Source organism: Hippopotamus amphibius, chromosome 9 (assembly GCF_030028045.1).
Source record: "Hippopotamus amphibius kiboko isolate mHipAmp2 chromosome 9, mHipAmp2.hap2, whole genome shotgun sequence".
NCBI lineage: Eukaryota > Metazoa > Chordata > Mammalia > Artiodactyla > Hippopotamidae > Hippopotamus > Hippopotamus amphibius.
This window is the reverse complement of record NC_080194.1, coordinates 139,805,168-139,826,797: the sequence shown is the minus strand read 5'-3', so window position 1 is coordinate 139,826,797 and position 21,630 is coordinate 139,805,168. Positions and strand designations below refer to the sequence as shown.

Here is a 21,630-nt window from a genome sequence, read left to right as displayed (position 1 = left end):
AGTATGAATTCGGGGGGTGGGGGGCAGGAGGCAGACACAAACATTCAGCCTGTAGCACAAGGTAACAGAGACAAGCTGTGGACGTGGGAATTGCTGACGGGGGGAACCAGATCACTTTGAGAACACCTCCTGGTTCTGTGGTCCTTGACACTATTGTGAAGGACTCTGCCCACCGTCCTTCCAGAGAGAGCCCCTCCTGCCCCAGTCCCTCCCTCAGATGCCTGCACCTGCCCGGCCCTGAGTCCATCCCAGCCTCCCACCCAGCAGTGCAGGGCAGGCTGGGACAGAGTGGCTGTGCTGGGTCTGGGCACAGGGCAGGCGGGGGATGGCCAGAGGGCAGAAAGGAAGAGCAGAAGGCTCCCTCCCAGCCGGGTGCAGACAGAAATGACAAAAATGTCCAGCCAACAGGAGCAGAGGTTCAATTCCAGGCAGAAAGGAACAGGCAGGGTGGGGTCTGGACTGCAGACAGAAGAGGCACGAGCCGGGTGTGACAAAGACTCTCTCCTCCACCAAACGTTTCATCTGAGCCTCATCTCAGTTAGGCCTCCACTTTGGGGCTCCCATGTCTGTCTTCGCATTGCCCAGTGTTAGCGGAAGTCCTGTCAAGTCAGTTTAGCCAGAGTCCCCAGCCTGGATATCTGATCAGAATCCTCACCCCACCATTCCCTAGGTGATGTCTGAACACCCTGGCCTGCCTTCAGCAAGAATCCTGTCGGGTCTGTCTAACCAGAATCCCCCCACCCCTGCTGGTTCTTTCCTCCCCTGGCAGCTTCCTCCTGCTCTGCTCCTTGGCTGTAAATCTCCACTTGTCCTTGCTGTACTCAGAATTGAGTCCACTTCTGTTCTGAGGCTTCCTTTCTCCTACGGCCTTAGGTCTTGAATAAACTTTATTGCTTCGACTACTGTCCAGCTCTGGTTCTGTCCGACAATGGCACTACTGCCCTCTCCCTACGCAGGGCATGCTTTGGCTGGGCAGGGACATTGGTCAGCACTCCTCTGTGCCAGACTGTTTGCCAGCCCACAGCAGGAGAACCCAGGAGGAGCCCAGCCAGGGCTTCCTGCAGGACGTGACCGCTGAGCAAGTCCTAAGAGCCTAGTGGGAGGGAGGCCTGCCCAGTTGGGAAGGCCAGTCCCCAAAGGCAGTGCACACCTGCCGCTGAGTCTGTGCAAAGGTGGGGCAGCTCAAAGCCGATATGCCCTGACGGAGACATGCTGGGTCTCACAAATTCCAAACGCACCCAGATGCCTCGTACCTCCCCCACCCCGTGTCCCTGCTGCAGAGCCACAGAAAGGCTGACACAGAATGAACTTCATAACAGTCACTGATGGCTGACAGCCTCCTGACCACCAGCATCCCCCGTGGAGGGCACCGCAGGAACTAGGTAGATGACACTCCCCACTCCTGCCTCGAACTCTATTCCATGGATACATTTTTATATGCATCCACCAAACTGTTCATAGATATATAAGAAAGGAAATTTTATTAATGCAAAACTGTATGATTTATTTTTTGGAGACCAATCAATTTCTTACATCTTATTTCAATGTGTTTAAATTTACTTGGGATTTCCCTGGCAGTCCAGTGGTTAGGACTCCACACTTCCGCTGCAGGGGGCACGGGGTTGGATTCCTGGTCGGGGAACTAAGATCCCCGCAAGCCGTGCAGTGCAGCCAAAAATAAGTAAACAAAGTTACCGCTTTTCCAGGTGAATTTAGGAAATCCTTCAGGATTGAGTTCAGCACTGAGTAATAGGAAAGGTCATCTAAGCAACAGTCTATGCACAGCAAGGATGGGATTGTCCTCAGGTCAGAGGAGAAGGGTGGTCCGGGGCCGGTCCAGCAGCTCCTCAAGGCCACGGACAACCTAGCCCCACTCCACTTCTCCCCCTCCCTCCCCTGAGTCAGTTGCTCAGCAGCCTCGTAAGCCATGCTTCTGGGAGCTAGAGGCAGGCATGACTGGTGGGCAGTTTAAATGGCATTATTCAAATTTGGTTCGTGTTTATATACTTACTACATCACTGTTTACTTATTCCTAAAACAGATAAATAACCTGAGAGTAAACTGGCAGGGTAAAACAATTTATGGCCAGAGTTTTTAGTGCCTGGCAGAATGTAGTAGGAAAGAGCTGAGTGGACAAAAAGGGGCCTGACAGAGTCTGAAATGCCTTTTATTCTGAGGTAAGGAATTTAGATTTTCTCCTGTGGGTCACATGGGACAGAGATTGTTTTAGGAGGTGCTGGGAAAGGACTTTCAATAACACTGAATTCCATTAGGAAGCAGTTGTTACCTTTTCTCTTCTCCTTCTTCTGATAGCATCAAAGAGTAAGTAAAGTCTCTGTGTGGGACTCCCTGGTCTCTAACCCCTTTCAGACACTTGCTCATCTCCCATTTAAACAAAGATAATTTAACATCATTTTGTTTCCATTGTATTTTTTTTTTACAGCTACCTTCTATTTGTGTCAAGTGCCACTGGTTTTCCGTTTACAGTAAATAAATTTAGCTTTTAAAATAAATTTAGCTGGAATTCCATTTTCTGGAAGGCCAACGTTTAAGAAGCTTGAAAGTCACTACTCCATCATCACAATAAGAAAAAAATTGAAAATCAACAACTCAGCCTAGATGCATCAGAGAATTCAAATCACAGGGCAAACCACTGCCCCCCAAATTGGAGAGACAGACAGCAGATACAGGGAATCACAGCTTACAGAGCAGTGGCACCTGCACCAGCAGCAACTGCGCTGGAGCCAGTGCTGGGCAGCAAGAAAAAGTCTACTTGACAAATTGTTAGGAGCTCAGTGTGGATAAATCTGAGACACGGAAACCCCAGGGGTTCCAGGCTTAGGTAGGCCCTGCAGTTGTGTGAGCTTTACCTCCAGGATCACCAAAGGGAGAAGTGACATGAAGGAGTGTGATGTTATAAGGGAGAAGGAGCAGGAATTGGGAATACCCTGTTATAAGAGAGAGCTATGTATACACCCCATGAAACAGTGTAACGCACAGCTCCACTGAGCTCCCCGGTGAACGCCAGTATCAACTACCTGCCTCGTGATGAGCCCTTGGGATGCCTCAGCCCCACTGAGTCCTCAGATGATACAGTCACATGGAGCAGAAGAACCACCCAGCTGAGCTGAAAGTAGTTGTAAACGTATACTGCAAACTCAGGACAATCACTAAAAAAAATTAAGTATAACTAACACACTTAGGAGAAACAATGAAATCATATAAATGCTCAATTGACACCAGAGAATGCAGAAAAAGAATAGAAGGCAGAAAAAGATTCAAAGGACAAAGGCAAAACATAGAAAACAGTAACAAGGATAGTATCCATTAATCCAACTATATCAATCATCACTTTTTTTAAATTAATTTATTTGTATTTTTTAATTTATTGGCTGCGTTGGGTCTTCCTTGCTGGGCACGGGCTTCCTCTAGCTGTGGCGAGCAGGGGCTACTCTGTTGCGGTGCTCGGGCTTCTCAGTGCGGTGGCTTCTCTGGTTGCAGAGCCTGGGCTCTAGGCTTGCAGGCTTCAGTAGTTGCAGCACGTGGACTCATTAGTTGTGGCTCACAGGCTCTAGAGCACAGGCTCAGTAGTTGTGGCGCATGGGCTTAGTTGCTCTGCGGCACGTGGGATCTTCACGGACCAGGGATCAAACCCGTGTCCCCTGCACTGGCTGGCGGATTTTTAACCACTGTGTAAGGGAAGCCCTCAATCATCGCTTTAAAATAAATTAACTTCAGCTGCAAAGTGACCAGATTTAAAGCACATTGCTAAGTAAATGACCACTGTACAAGTGGTAGGTTCATATGGCAAAAATGAGTAAAGTCACAAACATTGGTCCAGAGAAAAGGGGGCCACAGAAGAAGTTTAGCCAGAGGAGGGAACATCAGTGGATTGGCGTTTTAGAATCACTGTCCTGATAATGCTGGGGCGGCTGGATGAAAACGGGCTGGAAAAGGAAGACATTTTAAAAAAGGAGCGGGCGGGGGCGGGGGGAGCGATGGCAGAAACTGAAGGCAGGTATTTCTGATTAAACATGGAGCACTGACCTCATGCATTTATAACATTTCCTTCCCAAAATATCACTAAAAGTACAGTAAAGGAGGAAAAGGGGGTATGAGTCCACAAGGACAAAGAACAGGAAGGGATCATCAGTGGTTGAGAAATTCAGCCTGTGTTGAAAGGGGAGAGGCGGGAAGGAGTATGGCCTGGTCTAAAGGAGTGGCGGCGAGATGGGGACCTGGGGTTATTCCTTTCAGCACAACTATCGAGTGATTTTTTTTTTTTTTTTTTTTTTTTACTATTTAATTCTCACTATTGCACTATTTTGGAAAATGTGACCTGCATATTTTCAACCTTAGGGATTTATTGAGATTTTCTTTAGCACCTAATACTGATCAAAGTTCCCAGAGTGATTCTTGAGTATTGGAGAAATAACAATCCAAAAGGGAGGTGGGATGAAACTTTTGGGCTTCATTTCAAGGCAAAACTTGAAACATACTGCATGTGCATGGGGTGTGTGCTAGATAAAAGATGCCTGAAAATTGTTTGCAACTCCTCCCATCAAGAAGTAGACTCTGGGTCTTCCCTGGTGGTGCAGTGGTTAAGAATCTGCCTGCCAAGGCAGGGGACATGGGTTCAAGCCCTGGTCCAGGTAGATCCCACATGCTGCTGAGCAACTAAGCCCATGTGCCACAACTACTGAGCCTGGGCTCTAGAGCCCTAGAGCCACAACTACTGAGCCCGTGTGCCCGTGCACCTAGAGCCCAAGCTCCACAACAAGAGAAGACACCGCAGTGAGAGGCCTGCACGCCACAACGAAGAGTAGCCCCTGCTCGCCGCAACTAGAGAAAGCCCAAGCACAGCAACAAAGACCCAACGCAGCCAATTAATTAATTAATTAATTAATTAATTAGAAAAAAGAAGACGTAGACTCTTTTCCCTCCCCTTCTTCTGGGCTGGACCTGTGACTTAGTTCAGTGAATAATATGTGGCATCAGTGACACTGTACAACTTCTAAGGCTAGATCCTAAGAAGTCTTGCAGATTCCAAGCCCAGGTCTCTTGAGACCCAGCCACTCTGCTGAGAGACGGCCAGCCCCGTGGAGAGGTTACGTGTAGGTGCCCAGGGCACAGCCCCGCTGGGATTCCAGCTGAACACCAGTGTCAACTACCAGCCCCATGATGAACCCTTCTGGATGTCTCAGCCCCGCTGAGCCCTCAGATGATACAGCCCCAGCTAACATCACACTGAGCAGAGGAACCACCCAGCTGAGCCCAGGGAGCCAGCACAACCATGAGAAATGATATAGTATTTGTTGGATTATTGCACAGCAATAGTTAACTGAAACAGAGGGCCTTAGGAGAAACAGGGGACATGTAGAGGGACTCCTGGGTTTGTGTCTCAATGTCCCCACGTGGATGGTGCTGCCAGCACTGAAGGGAGAAATCAGGAGGTACAGGCTTGGCCAAGGATTGAGAGCTCCGTGTGACCTCATTGAGCTTTAGATCTTTAGAACATCCAAGTCTGGGAGATCAGTGAGTCCTCAGGTTCAGGGCTTTGGGGAGATGCCTGGGTGGTGGCTGATGTCACAGTCTTGGATAGAGTCACCTGGGAACTCTACCAGACCCTACCTGCAAGGGAGGATGCTAAGGGCATCACTATACCTTTCTACCACCTGGGGGCCTCACAAAGTCTTCATTTCTACAATGTCTAAACTTTTAAAACTTGGAATAGTACAAAGCCTTATCTCATAGAAAATCTAACCAGGGGTATGTGTTGGTCTCTTGCTGCAGATGCAACAAATGTATTCCAAGTGCCTACTGTATGCCAAGTTTGTTTGCACATATGATTTTACCTGTTTGACACACAATAACCTGGAACAATAGACCCTCTTGCTCCCATTTTGCAGGCAAGGAAAGCTGTCATGTAGTAATCGGTGGCTGGAATTCCAATCCTCAAGTCCTCACTGGAGGACCATCACTAGTTTCTAAAAGACGCCAGGCTGACTCAAAAGAAGTAAAGACCAATACTAAATGTTAATCTCTTTTCTGTTTTATAGATTTGACTTTATCTTATTCCCTGCAGGGGAATAAGTCTCTGTTTTACCAGAGACTTCCGGGCTTAGCCAGCCTGCCTCTGATATGGCACAAGTACAGCCCAAGGGTCAACCCAGAGACATATTCACCTGATTGCTAAGAAGCAGAATGACATCCTGCCCCACTGCCTTTATTGTGACTAACACATTCCAAAGGGACAGGAAGGACTTCATACCTGGTCCCTCTGTTTCACACTAGTGCCTGAAATAGGTAAAACCTTGAACCCTTTCCCAACCCCCTCATAGAAGCAACCTTTTCCCTACCTTTTGCAAACCCTTGCAGATATGATCATTATATGAAAAACTGAGACTAATATTTGGGGGGTTAAAACTTTTTCCCCACTGTATTTTTTCACTTGATGAGCCAGTCTTGTAAGGTGTGGAATCCTTTACAAAACTCCCCAAGGAAAACTCTTTTTCTTAATGTTCTTGTCTCTCCATTTTCCTTTGATGTCTCCCAACACATATGAATTAGTCAAGTCTATCTGGCTGCCAGCACAGAACGGCCAAAGTGTGATATAAACCCAGAAAAGCAGAGTTCCTCTGCAACTTAGGGTTAGGCTTAGGGCTCAGGGGGGAAACTGACAAAGGTTGACTCAAGACAAAGAACCACTTGATTTGGTAGCTGAAAATTCAGGGAGGAGGTGGGGTGGAGCCCTTGCCAGGGCAGAGAGGATGAGGGAAACTACTCCCCCCTACAAAGCCCTGGACCCAGGAGTGAGCTTTCCATTGGGAAGAGGGACACATTTTAAAATTTGTACCAAGGCACAATTCACACGGCTTTGGTCCTGGATGTCACCTGCTTCACCTCTGGAAGAGTTTGTCAGCAAGTCAGAACTGTGAGGCAAATTCCCTTGTGGCTCCTGCTCAGGCCCAAGCAGACCGTGGAGATGTGGCTCCTGTCCGAGTGGCCACACATCTGGGTCAGAAAGATACCCAGAGAGTTCCGGGGCTGCTTTCGCAGGCAGAGAACTTCCAGGGATTAGAGGATGCTACAAGATCCCGCGATGCCCATGGCAGTAAAACTTGGAAATACTAGAAGGAAAACAAACACAAAAGATGAAACTAGAGTTCAAATGGCAATGACTTTATGTGACCCACATAACATTGGCAACAACACCATATGACCCAGTGATACTTGATCTTGTGTCTGTGTCCCACCTAACGCTGCCTGGTGTCCCCTGGCCCCGTGAGTCACACCCTGGGGAGCCGCTGTTGCCATGGTGAGAAGGTAGGGGGTCTGGAGTGGGAGGCCTGTGCTAGCCCTTCCCCCTTCCACTCCCTACCTCCATCTCCCGCCTTCAGGCCCTGGGATTTTGGCATCACAACCCAGGTCTCCTTCAGGTTCTTGGTCATTCCCTGCTGTCCCTGCCCACCCTCCCTTCAGTCCTGTCTCCCTTTGATTTACATTCCAGGGCTTGCAGTGGGAGGAGGCGGGTTTATGTCTCCCCAACCTGGGATTTCTCCACTCCTGACACAAGAATCCAAGTCCGGGATTCATTGGGCTGGGGAGCTGTGGATGGAGGACGACCTGAGGGTGGGTTCTCGGCTGCCCGGACAGGGGCTCAGGATGCAGGGAAGCTGGGTTGGGGGCAGCAGATGGGGATTCTGGCTAAGGTAGGTGGGTGGGCAGCCCAGCTGCTGGAGGGGGCTCACCCCATACTCCTCACCAAGGATCTGCCCATGGCATTCATTCTACACAAAATTGCAGGGGTGAGAGAAGGCTCAGGGGAGGTGGCTCTTGCCCCTCAAGGGGGTGGAGGAGGGTACCTATTCCTGTAGCGGTGGCTGGGCTTCCTGGTGGAGTTTTGTGCATATAAGTAAGGATACTTTCCATTTCAACCCTGCAGTCATTTTCACAGATGCTGCTGGAAACTCATGGGTTCTGGGAGAGAAGATGGGGAGAGGACACCTGTGCAAAGGACCCAGGACTAGGGGAAAAGGCTCCCCTGGTGGAGACTCTATGATCTCTGCAGGTGGCCATCCCAGGGAGCCGGGATGCACTGCAGAACTTGTATGAACTTCCCAGCTCAGCATCACATGTCTCCTCTCAGTGATAAATGGAAATGCTACCTCCTGAAGATGATTGCTTAGATGTGAGATAAATATATACATTTATTGTTATATTGTTGGGAATTAAAGTCAGGAGTGTGCTCCCTATTCTTAAGTGTGACTAGTTGGTTGTTTTTCCTGTGAAGCCCATCACAGATCAGTGGTTCAATAGGGAATTTTTGCAGCATAAGGGAGAAGACTGTGATGAAAACGGATCACAAGGCAATCACTAACATGGCCTCAGATGTGTGTGAAACCAAAACCACAAACCACACTTAACCTGCAAACACAACAGTCCACCTACGATGGTGCAACCACTCCTGTGCCACGAAAGCACACCAACACTTTACCCCAGAAGACACAAAGGCCCTTTATCCATCTTTGGGTGACATCATTTCCCTTCTACCTTTAATTCTCTGTAACTTAAATACTGAGCTATAAAGTTAACTACCGTGACTGTATTTTATGTGAGATGGTAGAGAAATGGGAAAGGGAAAGGGAAAAGATGGTTAGTATGTAAGTAAACAGATTCACATCAAAATAAGGGCAGCCCTGGTTTCTGCAGCGGGTCACGTGGTCATAGCTGTATTTAGAACCGCTTTCTTGCACAGCCGGTATGCATTCTCTTTGGCCCCAGCAGGCCCCTGAGTGTGGCCTCCTTAACCAGAGATAGAAAAGAGGATTCTGGGAAACGTGGTTGGCTCAGCCCAGCTGACACTCAGAGCTGTCCCACTGGCCTTCTGTTGGAACCGGCGAAACCCAGTTCCCGTTTTACATATACCTGTTTAAGAACAAAATCACTCATTTAAGACAAATATTAAGACAATGGTAGTACAGGCAGGTATAAGAGATATGATATGCCAGTGTCCAAAGTGTGGGAGACACTGAGCCATAGGATTAAATATAAGCTTCTTGGCTCAAAAATCCTGTGATTCCATAAACTCTATCCGCTGCGCAGCCCGGCCCCTCAGCCCAACGCCTGTCTCCGGTAGCAGCTCCTCTGGCCCTTGGGAAACTCTGTGTTCCTAATTCTGAACCACGTCCAGAGCTTCTCTGGCTCCCCGAAGTCCCTCCAGTCCACACCTTGCAAACACCTTCTGGGACTTCCCTGGCCATCCAGTGGTTAAGACTCTGAGCTTCCACAGCAGGGAGTGTGGGTTCGATCCCTGGTCAGGGAAATAAAATCCCACATGGCACGGCCAAAAAACAATCAAACAAAAAACCACCTACTGACCCAGGAAGACTTCTCCCATGAGGCCACTTGGGTCCCTATGGCAGAGCTCATGGCTCTGTCCCCATCCCTTCATGTGCCTCTGTCCCACTGGGCTCTGAGCTCTTCAGCAATGCCTGTCTACCCCTGGGACCTGCCCCTGGAACAACTTTCACCCACCCACTGGCTTTGCCTCCCCACCCGTCTTGGCACTTGTCTGAGGTTTCCCAGGACCAGACCGTGGATGGTTATTTGTGTGCCAGTGGTTACTCCAGGAAATGCAGCAGGGGAGGCTGGTGAGAGAGGGGAACGCAGCACAGGAAAGTGGAGGAGGGGAAGGGCTCAGGCACAGCCCCACAGAGGAAAGGAAGCTTCCACAGCATCCCAGGGCTCCTGAGGAGCAGAGTGGCCCCGATTCGTTTGGACCTAAGGAGGGAGCCGGGCTTTCACACTCCCACGCTCTTTAGAGTTGGGTTAGGGGCTGCGTTCCCTTTTCTGAGAGGGTGGAGGAGCTGCGGGTGCTGCTGTGGGAGGTTGGCAGGGTGGGGCGTGGGGGACCCAACCAAGGAGAGGTAGGCAGAGGATCAACCTCTGTCCCGGGCTCTCCTTCTCCCACCCAGATCCACTCACTTCCCTTATGAATTCCACTCTGGATGGAGAACGCTGACCAGGGACGGGCTGGTGGGGTCACCTACAGCCCCCGAGGCCCCAGCGGAGGCTTCTCATCTTCCCCATCCTCCTGGAATCCCCTTGCCTAGAGCATCTCTGCTGGTCTAGGGGGCTTGTCTGAAGGGGTGGCTCAGACATTTACCCCTGAGGGGCCAGAGCCCCTGCTGGAAAGATCTGGATACCCCTTTCCCCTTAGCGAACGGTTACTCAGGGAAACGAATCCAGGTCTATTTGGGAGAAGGACTAAGGAAACACTATTGTATGGTGAATACTGGGAACTGTGACATCGTAAAGTGCTTCCCCAGGGGACCAGCTTCTCTTGTGGTCAGTGGGCTCTGGCTCAGAACTGGCTCAGATCTAGAAACTGGGAAAGAGATTGTGACTTTCCATTGAGGAAGCTGACATTGGCCCTCAAGGTCACCGCTTGACTTTTTTTTTTTTTTTGGATATAGATTTCAAACAATAGCCTAGCTGGCTGCCCATCCAGCTTGTCCATGGGAACGCTATGGTCTGTTCCCCATCATCGTGGCCTGGGCCTCCTGGTCGCCATCCCAAGGTTACTGCCATTTCAGTAACTATGTCCACCTTGCCCTGGAGGGTAAGTGACACATCTGGCCGCTGCTACTCCAAGGATGCTGCCACCCCGTTGACACGGGGGAGTCCAGTTCCACGACAGCACTTCTAATGTCAGCCTGGGTCTACGGAGAGCAGCACCTGCTCAGCTCCTGAATGGGGCCAAGATGTGCTAACCTGCACGCTGCTTATCTCCCTTGGGGAGGGAAGGTCCTCCGGGTTCTCCAGGGCATAGTCAGCAACAGGTTCTTTGGGATAAAACATCTGCTTTCTCCAGACCTCTGACGCCTCCCTCAACACTCTGCCCAGGTAGTCCTGGCAACCCCGGCTCACTCAATGTGGGCCATTGTCACGTCCAAGCTTCCAGGGTCATCTCAGCACAGCAGTAGGACCAGTTCCAGGAGCCCTTGCCAGAACACTACTGGGCAGGGGGTGGGGGGGGGTGAGTAGGGACAGAGAGGCATGTCTCAATCTCCAGGCTACTATGTCACCCACTCCCAGCCCCTCACTCTCCAGATCTACTCCTGGGCGTACTTCCCTGGTTCCTGCTGGTGCGTATCAGCCAGGACTTGAAACTCCTTTGGTGAATAATTCCTTCCCTCCCTTGGCAGAGCCAGCGTTGCCCCAGCCAGGCTGTGCCGGGCCTAGAACCTCGTTATAGGAGAGCAAGTATTGTCTTGAAAGATATCTGCCTCAAGCAGACCTCTGCATGGTCTCTAGACAAGGTAAGAGGCACAGCTGGTGTTTTTAGTAAGGGAAATTGGCCACACAGGCCCAGAGAGTTGGGGGAATGTGGGGGCTTGGTGTTCTCAAGGACGCTGCCCAGATATCCCCAATCCAAGCCAGAAGTTTCACTACTCTTGCGTCAAGCCTTGTGTCTGGTCTTTGGTAGTTGACCCTTGGCAGAAAGAACCGACTGCCTTTAAATACTACATGGAGGCCTTCTGACTGTCCCTCTGTGCCTTAAGTTGATAATCGCGGTCCTGAGCCTCTCTTTTACCCTCATCATGACTTTAATGCTGCTCAGCAAAACCAACCAATTCCACAGTCCCTATAGTAACCATTTCTCACATCTCTGAAATGCTCAAGATACCGCATGAGCTGGGGCATCCCCTCTCACCTGGTATCCTGTCCTGTCCATCAGTATAGCAGCCAGGGGTCGCCACCCACAAGAGCGACCCTGTTGCTACGATGGGCGAGTGGCCCAAGCCTAGGGTCCCCACTTTAGACTCCACTTCCTAAGACCACTGTCAGTACCATCAGTCTGAAGGTAGGCTCCCAAGGAGCAGATCTTGAAACATGATTTACATGTGAGAGATTTATTAAGGCCGTGCTCTCAGGGGGTGTGTCTGAGTAAGGGAAATGAGACAAGAAAGGAGAGGAAGCAAAGCAAGGGTAAGTCTCAAGCCAAATTCTGCAGAGATGTCCAGATGGGATCCCACAGGCAAACATGGGTGTGATTCACGCCTCTGAGCTATGCTGGCTGGAAGGAGTAAGGCTTGGCTTGCAGCCTCCTCCCACACCTGTCTCTCATCCACCATGGGGGAGGTGACCCTCAGGTACATCTGGCTCTCTGCACAAGTGGGTCAAGGGTCATCCAGCAAAGGTGAGTTGAGGGCGGGACTGTTGGAAGCAAAAGCTGGGTGACAGGGGGACATGAGAATGGTAAAAAGGGGGACTTTCCTGTGGTCCAGTGGTTAAGTCTTCACCTTCCAATGCAAGGGGTGTGGGTTCCATCCCTGGTCAGGGATCTGGGATCCCACAGGCCTCAGGGCCAAAAAAACAAAACATAAAAACAGAAGCAATATGGTAACAAACCTGATAAAGACTTTAAAAATGGTCCACATCAAAAAATCTTTAAAAAAAAAATGGTAAAAAGGGATTTGAGAGCATTTGACTGGTTGAGTCTCAGAACCAGGGACTCCCAGGGCTGGGTGAGGCCTCCAGGCCTCATGACTCCCCTCTAAGTGGCCATCTGCCCCTGCACTCCCCTCTAAGTGGCCACCATCACAGCCTTCCACACTACACTTGGACTGGACTGCTTCAGAGCTTGTCCGGAGGAGTCGCCAAAACTGGCTTCCTCCAGTGTCCACTCTCTGGTCCCCATCCCTCCCGGGAGGTTTTTACTGAATAAGCTCATCCCCGGTGGAGAATCTCAGGCTAGAAGGAAGGGTCTTGGGTGAGGAGCTGGGCATGGGCCTGAATAGTAAGTTCCTTGCGTCCAGAGAAACAAGCAAAATATGCCAGAGAAGTGAAGCCCCGTAAAACCCAGAGGTGAAAACACAAAGACAGGACAGTGTATTTCCTCATTTTTATTTATTTTTCATTGTTTGTTTCTCACTTACCAACACATTTGTAAAACGCAGCAGGCTGTGTTAGTAAAGGAGAAGCAGGAAGCAGAGCGGGGCGGCATCTGAGGAGCCACTCGGGGGAGTCGGGGTCAGGAAGGGCTTGGGGGCCAGAGGTGGCAGGTGGCCCCCATCATCCTGCCTTCCCACAAGGCATCACGACTGCTGTTGCCCCAACTGACCCCCAGAGGTTTACAAAACTGTCGTAAAGAGCATTTCTGTTGCCTCTAATCCTGGTCCCCGACATTCTCGGCCCAACCCTCTGCATAGCCTGGCCCAGGAGAACATGCCCCTGCATCTCAAGGCCCAGACATAGTCTCAGTCCCTGAACAGGCATCTGAGAAGGGGGACCAGTGTGGGGCTACCCGGAGCTCTTTGGGAGGGATGGAGGGACCACCGCTTAGGACCTTGGACAGCACTCCCACAATGCGCTCTGCTTCAGCCCCAGGCTTCTACTCAAAAGGACATTAGGGAGCGGCTGTGGGCAAGGAAAGGCCGCAGTAGAGAGGCCTAGAGCCGGCCTGAGGCTTGCCTGGGTGGCCCCGGAGGGAAGGTTTCACCTTCGCCCAGAGTGGACTTCCTGGCATTTGCACATTGACCCAGCGGACACTCGGACCCTGTGTTTATGAACACACACATTTTAATCAGGACTTTATCCATCCTGATGAATTCTCATTCTAGGAACTATTTTTAAGGCAAATGCCATTGAGGACAATTTAATGCCTTGATCAGTTTTCTACGTAGTGCAGACAAATTTCCTTTTTCTTCCCATGAAATGATTTTCACCAGGACCAAATCCTCTTCGTGTGCGTTTTACCACGTATATCGGATTCCCTGGTCGGCGTTCGAGCTCTGTCGAATGTCACCCACTCTCTCGTCTTGTCATTGGAATTTATGCCCTGCGGCTCTCATTTCCAGTAAGTCCAATTTTCCCGGGGAGAAACCCGGGCGGACTTCTCACCCATGGGTACCCGATGACGCATCTGAACCCCGTGCTGTTCGTACTGACGCGCAACGTCCGTGCTGGTTTAGCCTCGTCGACTTTCTCCGGCGGAGTGTTTCCGAGGGTGAATCCGTCCGACCACCCGGCCGACCCGGGAGAAGGATGGCCGCCTGTTCGCAGCGATACCCGGGATGTCCGGAGACCGCGGAACCGGGTCAAGACGTCCCAGCGGGCGCGGTGATTCCCGGGCGCGGGGAGGGGGAGCGGCGCCCTCGCGGACCTCGGCCCCCGCCCCGGGTCACGGCGCCTTGTCGGCCGCGGGCTCGGCGCGCGGGGCCCCGCCGGAGGCCGCGCGCGCGCCGCGGAGCAGGCCCAGGCCCCGGGAGCGGCCGGCGCCGTGCAGCTGGCGCTCGTGGCGGCGGATCTGCACCTTGTGGCGGAAGCGCTCGCCGCAGTCCTCGCACACGTAGGGCCGCTCGCCCGAGTGCGTGCGGCGGTGGCGCAGCAGGTTGGACGAGACGCTGAAGCGCTTGCCGCAGTCGCCGCAGGCGTAGGGCCGCTCGCCCGTGTGCGTGCGCTGGTGCTGCACGAGCGCCGAGCTCTCGCTGAAGCGCTTGGCGCAGTACGGGCACGCGTAGGGCTTCTCGCCCGTGTGGATGCGCTGGTGCGTCACCAGGTTCGAGTGCTGCGAGAAGCTCTTGCCGCACTCGCCGCAGCGGTGGGGCCGCTCGCCCGTGTGCGTGGCCTGGTGCCGCACCAGGTCCGTGCTGCGGCTGAAGCCCTTGCCGCACTCCCCGCAGATGGTCGGCCGGTCCCGGGCGCGCCGCCGCCGCCGCTGCCGGGCCGGCGTCAGGGCCGCGCTGCCCGCCGGGCCCGGGATGGCCACCACCGAGGGCGCCGACACGGCCGCCGGCAGCACCATGAGCTCCTGCAGCACCACGTAGCCCGGCGGGGCCACCACGACCGCGGCGGGCGTCCCCGGCCCCGCGGCCGCGCCGCCCCCCGCGGCGGGCACCAGCTCCAGCTGCAGCTCCGGCGGCACGGGGGTCAGCTCCAGCTGCACCTCCGGCGGCTGGGCCCCCAGCTCCACGGGCGTCAGCTCCAGCTGCACCTCCTGCTGCCCCTCCAGCTGCTGCTGCTGCTCCAGCTGCTTCTCCAGCTGCTGCAGCTGCTCCTGCAGTTTGAGCTGCAGCTGCCGCTGTTCCTGCTGTCGCTCCAGCTCCTGCTGTCGCTCCAGCTCCTGCCGCTGCTGCTCCAGCTCCTGCTCCGACCCCAGGTCCACCGGCATGAGCTCCAGCTCCACCTCTTCCTCCTCCTCCTCTGGCTCCAGTGGCTGCGGCTGCAGCTGCTGCTGTTGCAACTGTTCTTGCTGCTGCTGCTGCAGCAGCTGCTGCTGCTGTAACTGTTGCTGCTGTAACAGCTGCTGCTGTAACTGTTCTTGCTGCTGCTGCAACAGCTGCAACTGTTCTTGCTGCTGCAGCAACAGCTGTTGCTGTAACTGTTCTTGCTGCTGCTGCAACAGCCGCTGCTGCAGCAACTGTTGCTGCTGCAGCTGCTGCAGCTGCTCCTGCTGCTGCACCTGTAACTGTTGCTGCTGCAGCTGCTGCTGCTGCTGTAACTGTTGCTGCTGCAGCTGTAACTGTTCCCGCTGTGGCTGTGACTCTTCCTGCTGCTGCACCTGCGACGCTTCCTGCTGTGACCGCTCTTTCTGCTGCTGCAACTGCTGCTGCTGTTGTGGCAGCTGCTGTGATTGTAACTGCTCCGGCTGGTGCTGTGACAGTTGCTGTTCTTGCACGTGCTGCTCCTGGGACTGTTCCTGCTGTTGCAGCAGCTGCGGCTGTGGTTCCCGCGGCTCCTGTTGCGCAGACTGGGGATCTTCCCGTCGTTCTTGCTGCTGTCGAGGGAGCTCCCGTTGCCCATCTTGCTGCTGCTGCTGCGGTAACTGTTCCCATTGTGGCTCTGACAACTGTTGCTCTTGCACGTGCTGCTCCTGGGACTGTTGCAGCTGCTGCAGCTGCAGTCGCAGTGGCTCCTGCTGCCCAGCCTGGGGGTTTTCCTGCAGTTTCGGCTGTGGTCGAGGCAGCTGCTCTGGCCCATCTTGCTGCTGCTGCTGCTGCGACTCCGGCTGATGTGCTGGCACCTGGTTTTGTGGTTGCGGCTGTTGCAGCTGCTCCTGCTGTGGCTGCTGTTCTAACTGTTGGGGCTGCAACTCCTGCTGTTCTGGCGGGGCTTCCTCCGCAACCGGCCTGGCCCCCTTCGGGGCTGAGACCGCTGGCTGCGGCGGGCTGTTGCTCCCCTCCTGAGCCTCTTCTTCCTCCTGACCCTCACTCCCACCGCTGCCACCTGTAGTGGAAATGGCAGGAAACCAGGAGAGAAAGATCTACAGGTAGCTCTCCGGTTCAGACCCCCAGGATCTTCCCCCCACCCTGCCCTGTGTACAGTCACCCAATGATACACTCCTGAGCCATCAGCAGGGACCCCAAAACACCGGGCCAAGTGACAACGGCAGCCCAGTAGAAACGGAAACGCCTAGAGGTGCCTGCCGAGTTGGTTTAGAAATGTGCCCAAGGCATGGCTGGTCACATCGCTCTGAACCCCAGCCCCCTGACCTCTCCTCTGCGCCTTCTTCCACACGGGCTCCACGCTTAGACCTTGGCAGTGACACCACCGTGGGTGCCTGGGGCTCCCTAACACCACTCCCTGAGAAGTCCTTTGGGCCTAACCGCCATCCAGTAGGAATCAGTGAACCAGCCATTCCCATGGCTAAGTCACAAGCCCATGCTGAACTCTGACCTCAGTTAGGGTTACACCTTAAATAAACAAAACTCACCTTCTCTGAACATAATAAAGAATTTCTGTAAGGCTGCCTGGAAGTGTTTCCATGGCAGTTCCTAAAAGCCACCAAAGTGTCAGAGAGCACATGAGGTTTCCAGGTGGGAAGTCCTCAGTTCAGAATAACTTTACCAGTTAGCAGCTGTCTAAGCTCCTGCAGGTCAGGGCCCTCCTTGTCTGCAGCATAGCTTAGTGACACCCACACTGCCAGCTTAACGAGTGAAGCAGGAAGGGCCCTGGCATTACCCCTAGTAGATGCTTGAAAAATCCCTCTCCCTTTCGGTTTGGCATGAGTTTGAAAATGAACGAACAGTTTGGAAATACTGAGGATATAACTAACTCCATCTGAAATAGCCTCTAGGCTGGAAGTGTTTTTAGATTGTCATTCTGGAATGGAAAGGACCAACTCACAGCCCCAAGTCAACATGGCAACTGGCCAATTATTTAACCTCTGGGACGCTGTATTTCCCCATCTGCTAAAGGAAATAAATCCCCTCCAGGGAATTTGTGAGAATTAGAGGGGATAAATGTGCAGCCCCAGCATGGTGCACGATGTAATGTAAGCTCGGCTCAACAGGATTCACTCTGTTGCTGTGTTTCATAAAATCCATATGCAGTTTCTCACTTTGAGCATTACTGCTGTGTTATCCAAAAATCCAAAGAGGCTTTCTTCATTCCCAAGTCTGATTTTAGCATCTGTTCTTCCTACAGCATCATCTTTTCAATTTTGTAATGGAAAGTAGAGGCTGATTTTAAAAATTTTGCTTTCTGGTTGCTTTTCCAGGAATATATTGATTTAATAAAACCAAGGGATATCTATGTGTAAATAATTCCCTTTTAGGAAACTATTCCCAATAACCTTCGCTTAGGCTAATGGATCAGTGAATGCCCTTCTCCCATACACTCACACCAGGTGGGAGTACGGGGGAAGGGAGGGAAGGCAGCTGTGAAAACCTGTTTCCACTGCAAATCGAAGGTCACATGGACACTCCCTTCTCCCACCACCTCAGGGGCCGGCAGGGACGCATCACGCCTCTGTGTGGGTCCTCTCATTTCCAGGACACTGCTTGGCCATATGGCCACTCCTGATTTCTTATGGTATCTCAAACATTGTTAACAGCGATGTTTTAGTAAATGTATACTTAAGTGTCATCTGATGTGTCTGCTCTCGCAAGATTTTTGTCAGGTAAATATTTAAACCAAAAGAGTCCTAGGAATTCTCTGGCCGTCCAGTGGTTAGGACTCTTCACTTTCACTGCCGAGGGCACTGTTTCAAACCCTGGTCAGGGAACTAAGAGCTCAAAAGCCGGGCAGCACAGAAGGGGATAAAAAAAATCCAGAAAAGTCCTAGTTAACTCCACACAACCCCATGCAACCCCTCCAGTTCCCTTGGTCATTTTCACACTCTGTTCAACCCTGACCCAGCCCCTCACTCAGCATCCTCAAAACACAGAGTGGGGAGCTGACTCCCACAAGTGTGGCCACCATGGAAGATTTGGCCAGAGTGGGTCCCAGAGTGGGGGATGGGTGTCTTGGAAGGTTCTGCAGGGCCACAATTGCCTCTGGGCAAAAGGGGAGAAAGATGGACAGAAGCAAAGGTCAAGGAAAAGTGGACAAGGTCAGAGGCCACAGGGAAGAGAAAAGCCACGTGGCAATGACCAGAGGGCCGCTCTGCCCCTGAATTCAATCTAGGACTCTTGAGTCTGGAGCAAAGGACAAGTGAGAGGAAAACGGAGGCTGTGTTGAACCCTGTAGAAACCGCAGCGGGTCCCAGCCAGCACGCATCCAGGTCGTGGCAGGGGCTGAGAACGTCTGCACTGCCAGGCAGCCCTCACCAGCAAGACTGCAGCTTGAGAGAGCCACATCAGAAAACCCCGAGGTGAACCTGCCCACGTGAGTGTGTGCAGGCCTGCCCTCCACATCCATCACCAGGTGGGCACCCCTCCAGACAGCAGGCTGGCCCGCCACCCTTCAGGGCTCCCTCCCAGCTGTGGCAGGCCTGGGGCTCTGCCAAAGGATCCTCGCTGGGGACCTGAGGACCATCTCCCGGTTAAGGAGGTCAGAGGCCCCCCCTCAGCCCCTCACCTGAGAGAGTGTCAGGCCCTGGGCCCCCATCTTCACGACACCGAAGCTCCAGCATGAAGGTCTTGGTCGCCGGCCCCACCTCCATCCTGGCGATCAGACCGAGATCCCGGGGAGCCAGCTGTGCTGAGAGGAAGGAAGGAAGCTGTTCAGATGCGTGGGTGCTATGAACCCCGGGCCCAGGGCCACTGGCTGCCTCGACGCCCCCCAGAGCCGGAAGCTCACCCCTGCTGGATAGGAGGACAGTGTGGTCCATAGCCAGGAAAGGGACGAGCAGGGGAAGCTTTGATCTCCGGCCCTTTCCCCTGCACAAGGAGTCCTGCCTCTCCTGACTTTGTACAGGGCCCGCATTCAGCCCCACAGCTGGGGCGGCCCATGCAGCTGCCCATCACTGAGAGAGGATACTAAGGTGCCTAGCTGCACTCCCAGGAGAGTATCTGGGGAAATTTGCAGAAAAAAGAGAGACCTGTCCAGCTCACACTCCCCCAGCTCCCCTCCAAGCACTGACAAATCTGTTCCATTTCTTGGTCTTCTGCCTTCCAGGCTGCTCTGGGGGCCTGCCCAGCCTTCCCAGGGCACCAGCAGACCACTGGTTCCAGGCCACGTGGGTCGGTCTAGGTGCTACTTAAGCTCCCAGGAAGGCAGGTTTCCAGAGCACTACCACGGTGGAACTGGCAGGCTGCCAGCCTGGCTCTGTGCCCAGGTGATCCTGAGGTCTGGAAGGCTCCCCTCCTCTCTCCTGCGTCCACCCAGCCCCTGCAGAGGTGTCCCCATGTCCAGTCCTCCCTCCCCTCCTAACAGGATGCTCCAAGTCCCTCTAGCCTTGAAGAATCCAGTTCAAAACCTCTTCAGAGAAGCGTCCCTAGGCTCACGCAGCTGTCCGACCCACTGGGCCTCACCTGGTACGGCATTTCCTGCCCCTCACGCCGCTGCCTCTGCACTAGGGGAGGTGTGGTCAGCAGGGACTGGAAGGTGAAGGCCAAAGCGTTCAGCCAGCTCCTTCCTGGGGCGCCTCCATCCAGAAAGAGCCGGGGAGGCGCCGCGCCACCCGGGGGCCTTTCTGGTCACTCGGGAGGGTCTGCCGCGGTCAGGGTTACCGAAGTCGCCCTGGGCCAAAAGAAGGGGGCAGAGCGGAGTTCAAGAGCAGAAGTTGGTGTCTGTTCCCTGGGGCGGGGGCGGGAGGAGGCAGAGCCCCGAACCAGCGCGGGGCTCAGGGGCGGCCGCGCGGGACCATCGCGGGCGCCGAGGGCTGCGGGGCGGGCCGGGGGGGCAGCCCGGCCCGACGTCGGCGGGGCCGGGTGACACCGGTGTCGTTTCGGCCCGGGGGAGCGCGGGGCCGGCCGGGGTCCGCCGGCGGCCACAGGTGCCGGGAGCCGGCGGGCGGGCGGGCGGCCTGGGCCGGGCCGCGCGGGCGGCGGGCGGGGGGCGGGCGGCGCGGCCGGGCCGGGGTCCCCGTTCGCTCGCCCGCCCGCCCGAGCGTGCGACCGGCCGGCCGTGCGTCCGTGCAGGCAGCGGCCGGGCCGGGGGCAGGGGCGGCGGGGGCCGGCACAGGAAGTCCCCCCGGCATCCGCATCCTGTCCCCCGCCCGCCGCCCGCGCGGCCCCGCGCCCCGGCCCCCGCCGCCGCCGCCGCCGCCGCCGCCGCCGCCGCTCTAGGCCGCCGCGAGCTCGGTGGGCTTAACCCTTCCCGGCCCGGCCACTCACCCCGCGCGGGGGCGCGAGCCGGGGGCCGGCGGGGGCGCGAGCCGCATCCCTGGGTGCGCGCGTCCGCGCGCCGGGCTTGTCGCTCCCAGCCCGGGCCCTCCCGCCCCTTTGAAGGGCAGGCACGGCCTCAGGTTGCCCCTGGCCAGGGTACAAATGGGCTTAATTAGCACTCAGTTAGATGACACTCAGTTCAAGAAGCCCCATCCCGGGCCGCCTGAAGAGGCCTCCCCCTCCTCCCCCTAGACCCCTGGTCCTGGACCCTGGAGTGGCGCAGGACAGGCCTGAGGGGGCGGAGCGTTGTTGCATCCAGGGCGGTGGACATGGACCCCAAAGGACCAGGTGGGGCCGTAGGGGCCACCCTCGCCTACCCTGGTCAACTGGAGAGCTGAGCTCATCCCTCTCTACGCCCCCTGCTCACTTCCTCTGTGCACAAGGCCCTGTGGCCAGGCCCCCGGCCCCACCTGTACCATCTGCCCTCCCCAGTCCCCTCCCCAGCAGCACTGGCAGCGGCCTCCCTGGATGTGCCAAGCTGCTTCTGGGCTGGTCAAGGGGTCCCTCCATCTCAGTATCCCAGCCCTTTGCTGCACTCTTCTGTCTAATCTGGAGAGGAGTTCGCACTGAAATCGGGAAACTTCAGTTCTCTCAAAACGTGAAGAACTGGCCATAGAGAGCTGCTCCTGGGGTGGAGCATGGGAGTGCCCCACTGGGGGGGACACGAGCCCTCATGTGGTCACAGCCCCCCTCCCCTCCTTGCTGTCTCCACGCTCACATAGCTGCCACACATATGGCCCCTTGTTCCATTTCTGGATTCTTCCTGGCCCTTCAAGCTATGGAGTTTGGGGCTTCCCCTCTGGCCCCTGCCTGAAACGCCTGTAATCTGTGTGGCAGCCTCACCCCAGACGAGGAGCTCCGGAGGGCAGGGGCCACATCTGCCTCCTTGGCGGAACACGTGCAGCAAGAGCCTAGCTTCAGAGGCAGAAAAATCCAGGTTCCAGGGTGCCTCTTCCAGCCATGTAGTGGGGCAAATTACTCCTTTCATCTGTGCGATGGGGACCACACCCCACTAGCCGGGTGTCTGAGGATACATGAGCATCCCCCTCGTGCGTGCAGCAGGTGTGCACCT

The 21,630-nt window shown here is 54.6% G+C and overlaps 1 protein-coding gene across 3 annotated transcripts; it reads right to left on the bottom strand.

Annotated features, from left to right (window-relative positions):
* Positions 1-12,908: 12,908 nt before the first annotated feature.
* On the bottom strand, positions 12,909-20,171 carry ZNF853 (zinc finger protein 853). Of its 3 annotated transcripts, none has more exons than XM_057696014.1 (3): positions 19,704-20,171; positions 18,808-18,930; positions 12,909-16,233 (listed from the first exon to the last, which is right to left on the bottom strand). In XM_057696014.1, the coding sequence occupies exons 2-3, from the start codon at positions 18,890-18,892 to the stop codon at positions 14,189-14,191; spliced, it is 2,130 nt and encodes a 709-aa protein (XP_057551997.1). In that variant the 5' UTR covers positions 18,893-18,930; positions 19,704-20,171; the 3' UTR covers positions 12,909-14,188. The 3 variants fall into 3 exon arrangements, with proteins under 3 accessions (XP_057551997.1, XP_057551995.1, XP_057551996.1); XM_057696012.1 differs by having other exon boundaries at positions 18,808-18,925; XM_057696013.1 differs by having other exon boundaries at positions 12,909-16,238; positions 18,813-18,925.
* Between the last annotated feature and the right edge of the window lie 1,459 nt (positions 20,172-21,630).

Bases quoted from the DNA above. Each gene is read 5' to 3' on its own strand.
- ZNF853 (XM_057696012.1), bottom strand. The intron at 16,234-18,807 runs GTGAGGGGCTGA...TTTCCACTACAG, and splicing joins AGGGCCTGACACTCTCTCAG to GTGGCAGCGGTGGGAGTGAG.